At 42.0% G+C, this 16,940-nt stretch overlaps 1 protein-coding gene across 4 annotated transcripts in view; it reads right to left on the bottom strand.

Moving 5' to 3' along the window:
- Positions 1-16,940, bottom strand: part of RBM33 (RNA binding motif protein 33) — a 96,223-nt gene that overhangs the window by 28,648 nt on the left and 50,635 nt on the right. For 3 of the 4 annotated variants that reach the window (XM_080974001.1, XM_080974000.1, XM_080973999.1), the window contains exon 15: positions 13,680-14,309. In XM_080974001.1, coding sequence (XP_080830127.1) covers positions 13,680-14,309 — 630 coding nt within the window. Of the gene's footprint in view, positions 1-4,453; positions 4,875-13,679; positions 14,310-16,940 lie in introns of those variants that run through there. The other variant, XM_080974002.1, reaches the window with a different exon arrangement.

The following is a 16,940-nucleotide window of genomic DNA, read 5'->3' as shown; positions in this document are numbered from 1 at the left end:
AGATGGAATTAAAAACCGAATGGAAGTTCTGGGTAGAAGTGAAGTCGTACGTCCTCCCTCAATAACTTTGCATATAGCATTGAATCTTGGTCTCCTGTTTGACTGCTTAATTTGCGAAAGGAACTACAGTAGACGCTCGGGTTGCAAACGTGATCCGTACGGGAGGCACATTTGCAACCCACAGCGCCGCGTCTGCGCACACATGGGTTGCAATTCGGCGCTTCGGCGCATGTGCCAAAACCCAGAAGTAACCTGTTCCGGTACTTCCAGGTTCGGCGCGATGTGCAATCCGAGAACGCACAACCTGAAGCGTTTGTAACCCGAGGTACAACTGTAATCATACAGTGAATGAGGCTGTCCAGTTGTGTCCTTCCACTAACAGGAAGTGCTTTTGTCCAGTGAAGGTTTCCATCAGAAGAACAGAGAGGTAAACATTTCCTTTGATTCCCCCTCTCCCATGCCACTGTCCATGCTGTTTCAAAGCTCCCCCATCCCCCACAAAAGCCTCTGGAGCAATTTTTTTAGTGGGGGGCATCAGCAAGTATAATCTCCCTTCCCATTCTGTTGACAGAAGCCTCCACTGTATCCTTGTGTCTTCAATCAGCAGAGGGACACCACCGCAAAGAACCAAAGCCTTAGAAACGGACAGCACATACTTATTTTTACTGCCCGGGCCAGGGGAAGGATTGCAACCTTTTTGTAAACCACTTTGAGTGGGGGAGGTTGCAATCAGCGTATGAATATTATAAAATAAATAATAAACAAACCAAGTTTATATGGGGACATGGTCATGGTATCCAATTCCTAAGAGGTCTAAATGCAGAGGGAGACAGGAGCTGTGGCTCCATTCCAGCTTTTTTCTTCTGCCTGCAGCTCTGTGTCTCTCTCCTCTCTCCTGCAGCTTTCTTCTTCTGTCTGCTTGCCTATGTTGCTTCCCTGTTTTGCAGCCATCTCCTCTGCTGCAACCATCGCCGGAAAGACCACCACCTCCAGAGCCAAGCACATATGACTGAACTCACCTAAGTAAAATGCATGTGTGCTGTGGTCGTACTGTATACATAGGGTGGGTAACAACATTCCATTATTTGAATTATATTGACTTTCTGGTTTATTTCTCATGGCAATGCGTCTGGAACACCTATGGGGAATGCACTAGCAAGACTCATGTATTCCATACATTACCTGGGCTCACATACACTCATAATTCTTATTTCCTACAGGATGGCAGAAACAGGAGAAGATTGAAGCAGGAAAAGATAAGAGTGACTTCTTTTTCTTTTCTTTTTTCTGGTAATGTTCACAATAGCATTCAATTTAAGCGTACTACTGGAAATTAATGTTTTATTGTTGTTTTACTTGTGTGCTGTGAGCAACACCATGCACACAAAGCCCAGTGCATCAAAGGGGACTTACATGAATGCACAAAGGTGCTATAAAGACTGTTCTACACATCTTCCTGGTATTTCCAGCACAATCATCCATATTTTTCCTTTCTGAAGAGAATTCATGTTATTTGAAAAACATGCCCTTCAAAGGTTACAGATATACACTGATGAGCTGTGAAAACCACAAAGATGGTCCTTGCTACAATATCTTATCTTGCCTTAGGAGGACTTTAAACGTTTAGCAACACAAAACACAATAATTTATAAAATGCAAACACACATGCGTTAGTGACAAGTGAAATGTTGTTAAATTTGACCAAATTCACTGGTTTCTATCTAGTAACATAATGGGCAGAATAATGATGACCCAAACCCCTGCAATACCTTGATCGCACAAAAAATGGGTGATAAGGTTTGCCTTGTATTTTGCTTGCAATATTTGTCATGCACCCCAAGAATCTGCATATAAAGGAATGGGGAGAGCTAATGAAGTGATGATTTCTTAATACATAACTCAGTATCTTATTTTTATAACTGAAACAATTAACTCATAATTCGATGAACACTGAGAACTATCACTGAGAAATATACCTTGAGTCTCAACAACAGTTTACATTTGCCTTGGGAAACAGATTATGTATGGTTGTATGGTAAAAAATAATAAAACTCCAACTGGAACGGTGGTGGGGATACACACACTACTGACTTCTGTGAGGGCAAAATAAAATGGCTAAGCGTCTGTGGTTCAGAAGTTATGATGACAGACACTTCCTCTTAACTAAAAAAGTTAGCAAATTATACTATGCAGGAAGCAAAAATGAAGTACAATTCTAGAATCTGTTTCTAACCAACTTTGCTGAGATGTAAATGTTTAGCAAAGGCTAGGAAGTCAGCAGTTATATTTGAACACATAATTTAAAGCTGAGGTTGGGTATGGGGTTGGTTTTCTTCCCAAAAAACATGACAAATCAGTTGTGACTTAAATGCTTGGCATGCAATCACAAATGCATTTCTAAAAAGGATACCAAAAATGTAGCCAGCCTTTCCCATCCCTGCTCTGCCATCTTTCCCAACCTCTTCTGGTATCCTCTGTGATAGAACAGTTTCTTGTATCTTCATCCGAGGCAAGTCTCCTAAGTATTCTGAGGTGTTTTCCAGCTGGGACCAGGATAGACTCTGCTTTCCTTTCCTGTGATGATGGAACAGCTGCTATGCCTTGGAGTTGCATGAAATTTCTAGGCAGGAGCTCTCCTCACCTGGCTACTGAGGTAACTACTCATAGCAAGAAAGACAATTGGGCATAGACCAGCCCAGACAAAAGATGCCAGTACAGTGGTACCTCAGGTTAAGTACTTAATTCATTCTGGAGGTCTGTTCTTAACCTGAAACTGTTCTCAACCTGAGGTACCACTTTAGCTAATGGGGCCTCCCGTTGCTGCCGCGCTGCCGGAGCACGATTTCTGTTCTCATCCTGAAGCAAAGTTCTTAACCCGAGGTACTATTTCTGGGTTAGGAGAGTCTGTAACCTGAAGTGTTTGTAACCTGAGGCATATGTAACCCGAGGTACCACTGTAATCTATAGCTCTCTAGCCCACAATGCATTTCCCAACACTGAAGTGCCCACCCACTTGATATTTTATTTTATTCCATACACACACTCACAAGTTATAATTACAGTTTATGGAGATGAAAATACCTGGGGAGGTGGGGGGGGGGAGAGAGAGGAAATTGAGATGATGCATGGTTTCAGTACAGTGGTACCTTGGGTTAAGTTCTTAATTTGTTCCGGAGGTCCGTTCTTAACCTGAAACTGTTCTTAACCTGAAGCACCACTTTAGCTAATGGGGCCTCCTGATGCCGCCGCGCCGCCAGAGCATGATTTCTGTTCTCATCCTGAAGCAAAGTTCTTAACCCAAGGTACTATTTCTGGATTAGCAGAGTCTGTAACCTGAAGCGTATGTAACCCAAGGTACCACTGTATTACCCTTTTCAATGGCCTATCCTAATAATGGGCCACTGTACTTTAAAGAAGCCATCTCTCTACTTGTTTCAAGTGTACCATTACTACAGTGGTACCTAGGTTTGCATACATCTTGATTTGCATACGTTTTGGATTACAACCACGGCAAACCCGGAAGTGCGTGTCCCGGTGTGCAACCTTTTTTTGGATTACGGAATTTTTTTTGGTGGGGGGAGGCCCCATTGGCGAAAGCACACCTAGGGTTACAACATGTTTTGGTTTACAAACTGACCTCCGGAAAATATTATGGTTGTAAACCAAGGTACCACTGTACTTTCTCTAAGACGTTGGTCCATTTTATGGAACAAAATTAGTTCTCCTTGCAATTGCTATTGATTGATCTATACAGTAGTACTACCAGTGTGCCATAATGCTTTACAGACTGCAAAAGGTCAGTTCCCTGCCCTGAGGAGGCTACCTTCTAAAATTTGACTCAGGAAACAGAGTGAGGGCGGGGAGGGGAGGAAGGGTAATTAGGGAAGCAATGAACACTTTTAGCTACAGGCGGAGTTACAGCAAGGCATGGGAATCGAGGGGCTGTGCCAAATGATTTACAGGGCAGGTGGATTTTGAAGAGGGGTTTGGGGGCAGGAAACTGCAGGTGTTCTGGGAGGTAATACCAAGCATGCAGGACAGCAAGGGACAAAAGGAAAGTCTTTTGAGGGAACAGACCTTTGGATGGCACAGCTGGGGGACCAAAGTTCTGGCAGGAATGTAAGCGTGGAGAGGTATGAGTGGGCAAGACCATGGAAGCCCTCTGAAGTAAACAGCACGGGGCTTGGGTAGGATTGTGCTACCTATACTTACAGTAGTAGGAGCTGAAAAATACCTTGAAGTTCTTAAGTAGCACAGTTTCAATTAATGCAAGCAAGGTAGGTCCTGAGTACAATTTGCAAAATACAGAGTCTGAATGAAATCACAGCTAAGCTGTAGTCCTGCCCTCACTAACAGAAATGTGAGTTGTCTCCAATATTGTTGTGGATTTCCATATAATAGAACCGATGTTATGATCTATGAGATCACAATAAAAGGGCTATAAAAGTACACATTATTTAAACATTTTTATTGCATGAGATGAGCAATACAGATGCAAAAAACCAAAAGTATACAATAATTGAACTTTTTTGAACAGTTCTCATTTTTAGAGAGCAATACTTGCTTCCCAAGTGAAGCAAAATTTTCTCTCCCTCCCCCCCCCTTCCACTCTTTTCATTCCTAATATAAATGCCAAGCAATAGCTTGTGTAGAGTGGAATGAACAGTTGTGCTGTTTCAGCCTTTGGAGACACTATGACTACCAACAGTTGCAACAATTACATAAAACAAAGCAGAGTTTCCATATACGAAAGACCCACTAGTGCAGTTCTCCACAGAGACTAAGGTGTGTTTCTTGGTCCAGTATAAGACTCAGCATTTTCAGACGACAGAGGACTAGACATATCACTCTGAGCAAGGGAGGTCAGTCTTTGGCTAAGGAGAAATCACCCAACAACAACATAAGATGGTTGAACAGCAGTTAATGTTAAGCATTATGTAATTCCACAGTAGTCAATGGGTATCATCCAACATGTACACATGAAATTCCATCACCAAAAAGGAATATAGGGACAATAACCACAAACCTGCTTCACTACTCCGCCATCATCACTACTCCGCCATACTAGTTTATACTGTCACAATTAGCACAATAACCTCAAATCTTAGTGCTTGCTATTCCACAGGCTAATGGATTTATTTATAGTGAAGGAAATTCTAGAAGAACTGCCCATAAGTCAGCCATCACTAGCCCACAATGCATTTTTATTTGATCTCAGGAACAAATACTAGTGTTAATATATTTTTATGTTTCTATGTGTTACAATTGTACTGGGGAGATCAGTGTAAAAATATGCCCTTCAAACCCCTTAACTGCCATCACGTCTAGGGACTGTGATGATAGAAGCTTCCTCTTCCATACATGATCCTTTAAGTTTAAGAAGCAGAGGAAGAAATAATTATTAATAGCGTCAGTCCACCTAATTCAAGGAATGGGCAAGTAACTTCATAATGGCTGGAGTAATACCCTGGGATCAGCTCTCACCCCCAAACGTCAAAGCTTCTGCCAGTTAGTGTCTTTCTCTCTTGCAGTGACCTATTTCTACAAAATCCCCCATTTGCCCATGTGGGGTTCAATTCTGTAGCACAAGCTTGTCACAAGTGCTTCCTTGTGCATGTGTTGTGCTTTAGTATCGCTGAAAAAAAATGTTAAGTGGGTACTAGATTTACCATTTTCATGATTTATGGGGATGCAGGGGCGAAGCCAGACAGAGATAAAGGTCATCTGCATGTACAAAAGGGATTTCAGTGACAAGGTGATCGTGTGATGTAGAGGTTGGAGTGTTGGACTAGGACCAGAGATATGCATGTTCAAATCCCTACTAAGTCATGAAGCTCACCTAAGGGCAGTCACTTTCTCTCTCCCCAGGGATGCTGCGAGGATAAAATTGGGGATTGTGGGAAAAAGGAAGACCAGGCACCCAGAGTCCCTTGGAAGAAAGGTATAATAAAAATTGCTAATATATCATTGTGTTGTGCTGTCACTTGTGTGCAAATCGTGTGAACCCCTTTTCTGTCAAGTGCTGCTCCAAATGAAGATGCCAGTAGTACACATTACAACTACTCTAAGTTTAAAGGAAAGGCCAGTATGGCTGAAAGGGAAAAATACAGAGTCTAAGGACAGAATAACAGCACAATGAAAGCAGAAGGAAGGGGGCAAGCGGATACTGAGCCTAAGGGTTTTTAGTCAGAGGGTCTGGAAAGTAGGGGGCTGAGAGACAGAGGCAAAGGTTTGACAAGACTAGGCTCCGTTAAATACAACGGGGCTCAAATGAATAGTATTTAACTTCTTTCATGGGTTTCAGTGGGACTTGGGCCCAACCCAGAAAGACAGTAGAATGAGATGGAAAAAGTGGCTGACAAGAATTCACACTGCAGGTGGGGGATATCTATTGTTGAATGTTCCCTAATATTGAAACCCAAATATAAATATAAATATATAAATGCACATCAGGGAGAAAGTTTCTAGCACAGCCAACGTTGTGTTAGTTTTTTACTTGCATAGTGATTTATGTATGGGTGCATTCATGATTCTACACTTGCAGTCTGAAGTGGTTCTGTACATTCTACTAAATTAGGCCTCTTCCACCTTAATTCCATTGCATGTGCTGATCTGGCTTCAGTTACAACTAAATTTATTTAGAAGGGGGACAGAGTAGTTGGTAGAAAAATAGGCAGGCATTGTAAGAGGCTGAGTTAAGCAGGAAAAGAGCTGGGGAACAACCCAGGGATGTGAGGTTATTTCTTGTTTGAAGGAAGCAGTGTGTGCATTGTCTATTTCACCTATTTTAATACCCACCTAAACATTCAGCTGAAAAATCATTTAGTACAATGGTGGGGAGGGGGGATGCAACAGCACAACCCAGCTCTGAAAAAATATCCACTGCAGACCAGGTACAGAATGCAATTAAAACTATGACACAAACCAAACACTGGTAACTCCAGAGTGATGAGGCTGGGCATTTACCCTAGCCCTGAATACTTGCAAAGGGCTCACCAGTCAAAAAATACTGCCACTCTCACTTTGCACCCAAGAAGTTCAGAGGTCATGAGAGAATTCCTGGGTTGCATACTCTACATCGGCTAGATTAAGGGGGGGGGGGGCTCCCCTACTGAGAAGACCTCACCAAAGAGACCCCAAAATAATACAGCTAGCACTGAAGACCAAAAGCAGTCCTTAGCAGACAACGCAACAAGCTTGAAAAGGAAGCAGCAAAAGCAGCGAGTCATAGCAGCCATTCAGCCAAATAGTAGCCCAGTTCTGAATGGCCAATATCTAAAATCTTCCTCCTTGGCAAAGACTTCCTACTAAAAACCTGTTGCCAGTCCAAAAGGCAAATGACATGATATGAACACTCCTCTGAAGAATGAGTCACAGCAACTGAAGAGCATAGTTTCTTATTTATCAAATCAACAAGTAGTAGTATGAATGCAAATTTAACACAATTTCTAAAATTCTCTTAAATTTATGGTTACTCTGGAAACTTCAATGTAAGCGAGACAAAGAGGATGAGACACACAAAGATATTTCTGAGAGAGCTTTTACTACAACGTTGATATATGCGCCCAAGAAGCAGAGGCAAAGCAGAAGCATTGTTCTGAGCAACCAACAGTGAGTGAGGAGGTTGACTTCCTAGCGTAAACTTATCCCAGTGTTATCCCACCATATTCTTAGCAAGTGTTAGCAAATCTTGTGTGTCAAAAGTCAATCTGAAAGTGCCCATGTTGTGTCACTGATGTCACGATGTATTAAAAAAAATTCCACTGTGAATGACAGCATGAGTTTGCTAAGATTAATTATGCTTTTAAATTTATTTGTGCTCTGCTAAGTCAATATATTATGTATGTTTTATGTATACTGACAGCTATGTCCAACCCTATACAAAAAAAAACTTACTCAAGGTGGCTTACAACAATTTAGAATTCTTATTATTTTATATGGTAGCTTATATGAGTATTCATTACCTAGACAAAACAAAGTAGTTCGTTAATGATCATACAAGTTTTCATCAAGTTTGTATAAATCTGAAAATGCACAGAACCAACAATTCTGAGGGAGAGAACATGATGCTTTCTGAAACAACCTATCCAGAAGTAAGGTTTACTGATTTCAGTGGAGCTCACTCCAGAGCAAATCTGCAGAACTGGAGCCTAACAACCTGTCTAGAAGTGCCCAGTGTCTTGGTGGTGGGTAGAATAATATTTTTTCCTTGCCACACCAACACCCTCCAGAGACAAAGGTGCTGGCACCCCAAGGATCTGCAAGTCTCCATCAACATCTCTCCATCTGATGTCCACAAGGACAGAGAATAGAGAAGAGGGAAGCAAATGGCAGGCACCAGTTTAGGGGAGAGAGAAGGGCTCTCTCTCCTAAAATGGCACCTAATTAATCAGGGGCACTTTTTTAATGGTCTGGAAGGTTAATAGATGAACCTATTTGATCAAACACTGCAGCCCTCTTTTAAAAAAAAACTTCTAATACACAGTGTAAAAATGTAAATGTAAGTATATATTTTGTGCTCAACTTCCATGGTACAGTCTTCTTTGGGCCAAAAATGCAGTAAGGAAAGAGGTTCTCCATTTCAATATTTCTGTTTGAAATGTTCAAAGCAACCTGCAGATCAATGAGTAAGTGATCAGGATTCCTGCCATGTGTGCTATTTGCATAATAGTTCTTTTCTCAAGGCAGAAAACTGACTTTTGACTTGCAGGGAACACGTATCCCTAACCACAGCATAAAGGCAGCTTGAAATAAGAAAATTCCTACATAGAGAATATGGTTACAGAGAACAGCAAGCACAGGTGGGATTACATACACTTGTGTTTTGCCTCATTCTCATTTGCTACAACAGGGGTAAAGGTAAAGGTAAAGGAACCCTAGGGAACTGGAATTACGTAGCAGGCCCGATCCTTATCTCCCCTACTCTGCACAGGCCAAATTTGACAGGTGAGTGGGAACACCACCTGTTAATCACCTAATGTCACAATGGTGATGGAGTGCTTTGTACCACTGATCAGCTGATCACTGGCAATTCAGAGTGCTGAGCAGGACTCTTTGCAAGCCCATTCAAGGATTGGCTAGCTAGTTACCCAGTGGGAACTCAGTAGTGCAGCCAACCCCAACTGGCTTGCTCTAACTGCCAATCAGTAGCATCTTCACCTGTCCCTCACTTGACATCACATATGATGTCAAGTGTGTGACTGGGGCAAGTGGTTTGGAGAAAACAGCCTTATGGGCCAAACTGGGATCTGTTCCCAGCTTAATTAAACCCATAACTCAGGGATCCCCACTCCTGTGCTACACAATAGGAAGCTTTGGTGAGCTGAATGGTCATTTCCCATGAATATCTGTGCACCCTACCTGACAGTTTATATGTTGCATGCCAATCTACCACCTTATACATAGGTTTTCTATGTGAAAAATAGGGAAGCTGATATAAATGATATGTTTCATGAACAAACGTGAGCAGGGTAGTGCTTTCATAATACACTTCTAAAGGAGAAGAATTATGACTTTTCTTCAAACTTCTGAAAACAATGGATTAAAGATCACAATGTCCAGCAAATGCTGCAGTTGGCTTTGCAATAACATGCAATGGCACAGCTGTGCTGAAAGCACCAACATCAATATTCTTGTCAATGAGTCTGAACAAAAGCAAAAATGGAAACACGTCTTCAACAGGCTGGTAGTTCTCAACACTTTCAGAAAGAGCTGCAATACCAGAAGATCAATATACTGTTCAGCCAGAACATGATATAGCTGGCCTAGATGAGTTCAGATTTTGATGGAACACTTACATTCAAAACCTTGACCCAAAGGAAGAATACATAGATGCCTCAAAGGAGAATTACCAAAACATGCTCTAGGCAGGACTCAGAACTAGACATTCAGCAGGATTTGGGATGTCTACCTTACAGAGGGCTCTGACAGACTTAATCTTTGTGTAAGCTTAGACTAGCAAAATTGTCCAGACTCTCTCCCTTGCTGCCAATAACTCCCCTTTTCTCTGTGCAGCATGTGGAACAAAGTAACATGGTTGCAACCTTCTGACAAACTATTGAAAATTTAATCAAGCATCTTGATCTGAGTTTTCATGCTTAGTAGCAATTTTCTGTACAAAGGAATGTAGCTATACACCTGCCTGCACTGGAAAATTGGCTCACCCCTATTTAGAAGTTTAGAGGAAGATACAGCAAGTCCCTTAGGAACTCTGCAGCGTGAAATATGTCTGTGTATTGCAACAAGAGGAAATATATCACCCAAATATACCTAGCCTGATAAATTAGTCCTGGCAATACCCTGCACTCACCTGCTTTTTACTCACAAGAGTAGCTAGTGGAGAATAAGCAAAGCACTCCATTCTTCCTTTCCCAGCCTCTCTTGTGACTAAAAAACAGACTAGCAAAACACTGTACTAACTAGAAATGAGCACTCTCTTCCCACTCCATCAACTCACTTGTTTCTATGCTGAGTGCTCCGTGAAGTCATGGTAAAAGTTATGCAGGAAGCAAAGTCTGTCCTGCATGTCAAGGCTCCACCATCAACCTGCTGTGTTTCTGTGCTGGACGACTAAGTGGTGATACTCCTTTCTGTGGATCCAATAGGTTGTCAGCAGAGGCATCAATCGTTCTAGATCTACCCCCAGCCTCCCGTGTGCCCATGCAAGAAATGTAGGAGTTTCGCCTGCTGAGTGACTAAGCACAGCAGTTGGAAACCTCCAGCTCATGAGCCTAATTAGGCCCACTTCTGAATTTGGCCCAGAAAGCCATTTTGGGCAAACCATGCCCCCTGGGCTTTTCCAATCTCTTATTTCTGATCTTAGTGTTGTAGTCCCACAGTATTTAAGATCAGAGATAAGTGTGGCACTGTGGTACTTAACATTAAGATTGAAGATAAACATCTGCTTCTAACTTTTACCCTCAAAGGGCATGCAGAGGCCTATCTCCAATCTTAGAACTGTGGGACAGCGCTAAGATAAGAGATATGTCTGTGCTGATCCACTGGCATTACAGTTGCCGTCCTATGAGGTTGGGTGATTGGTAGGTTGGTGGCCCTGACCACCCTTCAAAACTGCTTGCAGGTGGTGGGCTTTGCCATCCTTAGTCTACCATAAAAACCCAGAAGGCAGAGAGAAGGAGCACTCTACTCTGCCGCCAGCTCTCTCAGTTGCAATGATGGATGCATAAGAGGGAGCTTCACTTCCTGTGCACCCAGTACAGAAACCCAGCAGGCTGCTGGAGAAGGAATGAAGCACTCCATGCCTCTGCCAGCAGCCTGCTTGCTTTCTCTGTCAAGTGGGGAACGGAGGGCTTCCTACCCTACAACCCTATAATGGGTTGTCAGCAGAAGGGCCAAACACTGAGTTGTTACCCACGCTGGAAGGAGAGAAGGTGAATAAACCCCTGCTGTCCAGAAAATAAATGCAGGTGGTTGCTAAAGGAGGGGCTGAATACTCCGTTTCCTTTCTGCAACCTCATGCACCTATGTCAAATTTCTAGTTGCCTATGGCGACCAGGCAAGTGGTTGAAAAAAGACTGCATATATCTGCTACACTGAATAACTGCAACAATTTGTTGTGGAGACTTCTTGCGCTGGTATATATGATTTCAACAATCCTTTAGTTTTTACCAGTTGGAATTAAGATTGCTTAGCTATTACTATTGATAAAGAATATAAGCCTGTCAAAATCTTGTAAACGAAAGTGATTCCTCAAAGGATCACTATAATCTGAGCTGGAAGAGATTCCCATCTGATACTTTAAGGCAGGATACATTGGCCTCAATCCAAAGCAGCTCTATGCACGTGAAGGCTAGGACCATGCACACTCAGCTGGAGCTCTCTTTGAAGTTCTTGCCACAGCATCTCACACTGCCAAGGAGGCATGCCAATCTGCAATTTAAAAAGCAACTTGCCTCTTTAGCAGTGGGAGATGTTGCGGCAAAACATTTCGAAGAAAGCACTGCTTTCAGGCAGATGCCTCTCCTGCGCACAAAGCTTCTTTGTATTTCAACCTCCATACATAAACCGTCCCTCAAATGCCTGTCCAACCTTTACAGGACAATCTCCAAGGAAATTCTACAGCCTCTCTGGGCTTCTTACTCCCCTGCTGAACTGACCTTACAACTAAGCTGTAAGGAACATCTTAAAACAACTTCTCTGCACTCTGAACTATTTCAGTCTGAATCCTAACAATTTAACCATAGTGGTTAAAAAAGGTGGGAAACAGAGCTAATTATTTTTCTGGAAGAAAAACAACACTGCATGAAACAAACTAAACTAATTTCAGCTCACTCCTTAAGTTATTTCCAATGCTGTCCAACTCCACGAAACTGGATGAACCTTTACTAAAGGCTCAGAACTAAATAATGCCTCAAATATATCCCAAAGAATATTTCTGCATTAGGAGCAGATAACTTGTTTTGGCCAGTAGGCTGTTTGGCATATCCTGCCTGCGAGTGGACGAGAAGTCATGTTTGCTATGAAAAGGACTGCACTACAGAGTCTCATTTTTTCTGTTCAGCATGTGATACACACATAAACAAAATAAACCCTTAGCTAAGTTCTACTTAGTCTTTATCAAGTCCTTTCTGTCCACTTCTATCAGAGTACCATTTATATGCACCCTGTGCTGAGGTTGTTTGCTGACGCACAAAACAGGACAGAATAACCTACATGGGGAGGGTGGAGAACTCCAAAGTGAAAGCTTTCCTGGCTACTATCCTGTGTATTGCAATACCAACAAAATCTGAGTCAGGGCAGAAGCCTGAATGTAATTTTATTGTGAACTAGTTCTCTGCTACTTGAAAAACAAGGCACACAAACTTTGCTATTCTTGTCATTAGGAGACAGGGAGGAAGGGTGAGGGGAGAGAATTTGGTTAAACATACACATAACTTCCCTTCAACTTAAATCCATTTCCTCAGTTCTCACATTTCAAAGTCCTTCAACAAAGTTTCTTATTTTCTTTCTAGAAGAGGTATACACAGCTCTTACGCTTTATTCCTGAAAAATGCTGCATAAACCGCAGTTTATAACTCACTATTTCCTGGCCTTAAGGGGGATTTTACATATTTGCTACTTTCCCAAATGGAAATTATTCCTCAATTTATTGTCCCTTTTCCTAAGGTCTGGCATTCTGTTACCTAGTAATCAGGTAGTGACCTAAGCACAACTAAGTAGAGAGCAACAGCCCATACATAGGCTTCTATCAAAGGAACAAAGGAGGGAAGATCTTCTGGCCAAAACCACAAATTGTTAGTGTACAGTTCATCATTCACTGCCCTTTTTGGGCTGTGGTTAGTTACCAAATGTTTTTGATTTGGATCAAAATCAAATGAGAACATTCTATTAAGTCACCAGCATGTGGTCTGCCTCCTTTATGCTACTTGTGCTTACCCTGATCACTTGATCCATTTGGCGATCAGTTCAGCAAGACCATTCAAGATTACAATATGGGGAAACGTACATGTATGATATTAGGGGAAATGATTTAAAATAGCTATACACAGCTGTGACAGTTCAAAATTAACAGGAATATTTGAAATGTGGGTTGTCGTCCCCCCCAAGCCTGTGCTTATCAATCTCCATTTTCTTCGGGCCTTTGCAAATAACACCAACAGGACAGACAGAGACCACAAAAAACACAAGAAAACAAAAGACAGACAAGCCTGGTAACTTACCCCTCCTGACAATTTAATCACCCTGACTTTGGTGCCGACATGGGGCCCATCTCCACTACCACTGTTTGCCCGCTGCATGACAGTTCTTTTCACCCCAGGCTTCAGTTCCTGAGGCTGGCCTTGTACTGATGCCACACGAGCAATCTGGGACGGGTTCATGTGGGCTGCAGGTGGCTTTGTTTGCAACCCTTTGTATGGCAGCTGGAGCTCATTTTCGGGCACTGTCCTAGTCTGTCTTAGCTGCTTCACTGTTTTTATTTGCTGTCCTTGAAATTGTGCATTATCTCCAGCCTGCGGAATATTTGGGGGCTTAGGCTGAAAAGCAGGGGGGGTTGGAGCTACTGGGTCTTGCTTTTTAACCATCAGCCTGCATTTCACATTTTGGCGAGGCTGTGCACCAGGAAGGGGAAGCAATGGATTTCCATTGGTGGGCAACTGTGAAGTTTCTTCCTCCTGTTGTTGTGTTGAAGACTGCTGCTGCTGTGCAAGCCTTTCAAGCAACTCTCTTTTTCTAGCTCCAGCCTGAAGTTGCCGCCTGAGCTCCTTTTGTTTCAAGATCTCTTCTCTTAGGCGTTTCTGTTCTTCTATCTTTAAACGGTAGAGTCTGGTTTCTTCATCTTCATCAGGAAACTACAGAACATCAAAGGAAACAAGTTATAGGGATAGTAGCTCCTATCCAGCTTTGTCAAATTTGGTTTTGCTTTTAAAAAAGAGAGTGCATTGATGGCATCCATTCCCAGGAGCATCTTAAATCAACTGAAATATGGTGCTAATGCTTTGAAATGACATAGCTACCATGCAAGTTTATTACTAGGCAACCTATGAAGAGTCAAAAAACACATGACTCTAGTTTGGACTTTACTTAATGAAAAAAAAATCAGAATGCTGAAACTGAAGCCTTTTAAATCGGAACTCATTTAGAAGTTGCTGAAACCAATTAAACTATTAATATAATTCAAGATCTCAAAATATTGTTTCAAATGGAAGCTGTAACAATGCAGAGGCAGCCCACTGTCACATGGGTTTTATCTTGCTCTTTTCTGACAAACTAACAAAAGGTAGGGTGGTAAATGACCTGAAAGGCCCTGATTAGAACTATTGATTTTTCTTACAGAATTTTCAGCCTGATCTGAAACTCATTTGTCACACAATAATTGGTTATAATGAACAGCACAAGTCAATCTCTCTGACCTTGAACTCATGCACTCTCTTCAGAATTAAAATGTTGCCAAATGCAGTGTTGGAATATTAATGGTATATCAGGAATGCCTTTAATATTCCAGCCTTAAGCTTTTCTGAAAGTATTATACCCTTTGTGCATCAAATAACCTTTCTATAGGGCCTAAAATTCTGGCAGAAAACACATTCTTACAGGAAGCTACAGGGAAATCAAGAACATCAAAAGAAAGGCTGCTTCCAAGTGTTGCTCCTGAGTTTGCAAGTTTCAACAGGACAAACGTTAAAGGATAATATAATAGGCTAAGAACTGTTTCTTATTAAACACTACAATAGTTTAACCCCCTAAAGCACCAACCGGATATGCTTTATTTAGTATACATCTTGAGGAAACCTCATTCGGAACACAGCAGCTTAGATCACCAGCACTTGGAAGCAGTGAAAAAGTGGAAGATCCTGCACCATGGAATCAATGTAACATTGCTTGAACTAGTTTCACTCACATATTACTTTCACAAAGATTCTCTTACGCAATGTTCATGTTTAATTGGCAGGTAAGGTGTTTAATGAGTCATCAGCTGAAAGTGTATGCAGGAGAAACTGGAACCTATCAGTTACATTTGCATACTATTTCGAATTTGCTAGGCTCGTCTTAATATCTGAGTTCCCCTAACAATGTGAGTAAACAGGTCCCCATTCCCATTTACCATATTTCTAACTCAGATTAAGATGCTACATGACTCTGTGGCAGAGTTGGCATTGAACCCAAGGGTACCAGATCTAACTCTCTGCCCACGGGACCACACTTGACTTTGACCATCTGAAACAAAAAACTGAGAACACTGAAGATAGCCATCCATCCAAAATGCAATTAGCCAGCTTCCCATCTCGCAGGGTAAAGTACTTTAGTCTAAGTTTTACAGGCCTATTCAACCTAAAGTGATCTATTTCACTGAGTACAGTTACTCTATATTCTGTAACAACTGATCAGAAAAAACATCAGCATTCAGTAGTTAGCATTTACAGTGACAAACCATTGATATTCATCATTCAAGCCTATCTGTAAGGGATAATAACAGGAATTAGCAGCTATATAGTTCTTTAGAATATTCAAAGCATTGTCTCAGTAATTTTTACAACAATCCCGCAAGGTAGACTCAGTATTATGCCTATACTACAGGAGAGTGACTGAGGAGAAGACACCGTGTCTCATTTAAAGCCATAAAAGCTCAGTTTGCACATTATGCTAAGTCAAACCATGGCTTAGCATGAACATTTGAATGTGCAGGCTCTCAGAGATTGTGGCCACTCTGCTCCTCTTACTGTTACTGTACAGTGGTACCTCGGGTTAAGTACTTAATTCGTTCTGAAGGTCCGTTCTTAACCTGAAACTGTTCTTAATCTGAAGCAACATTTTAGCTAATGGGGCCTCCTGCTGCTGCCGCGCCGCCGGAGCACGATTTCTGTTCTCATCCTGAAGCAAAGTTCTTAACCCGAGGTACTTAACCTGAAGCACTATTTCTGGGTTAGCGGAATCTGTAACCTGAAGCGTATGTAAGCCGAGGTACCACTGTATTGAGCTCCACATGTCTAATGAACCCAGGTTCATGGTTTAGCTCTCTCCACACAAACTATGAATTGTAACCAAGGTTTGTCCTGTGGGTTACAGCCAGTGCTTGGTATGGGACAGCTAAACCTGCTCATATAACCTGCTAAGCCAAAGCATGACTTAAGTCTGGTCCAGCACAGCAGAACCAGCAGATGAGCAACACAGTCACAATCTCCTCTCAGGGAGCCTGCACAATTGCTCTGTGCTAAGCTATGGTTTGGCTTAGAGCTACATGCAACTGAGTTTCAAGCAAGTTCACTGCGGATTCTACCTAGGGACTTTTAATAGAACTTTCACAGTAACTTCGTTCTCCAAAATCACTCAATGGTATTCAAGAGATATAGGCAATTCTTGTTTCCACAAAAACAGAATTTCATTATTTAATATTATCACTGCATCTTGCCAACAGACAGGATAACATTGGGCATGGTTGACCCATGACCTGTGGACCACATCTGGGTGGCAGAGGGGAAGAG

This window comes from Podarcis pityusensis (genome assembly GCF_964106645.2).
Source record: "Podarcis pityusensis genome assembly, chromosome: 12".
Classification (NCBI taxonomy): domain Eukaryota; kingdom Metazoa; phylum Chordata; class Lepidosauria; order Squamata; family Lacertidae; genus Podarcis; species Podarcis pityusensis.
This window is presented reverse-complemented; position numbering and strand designations above follow the sequence as displayed.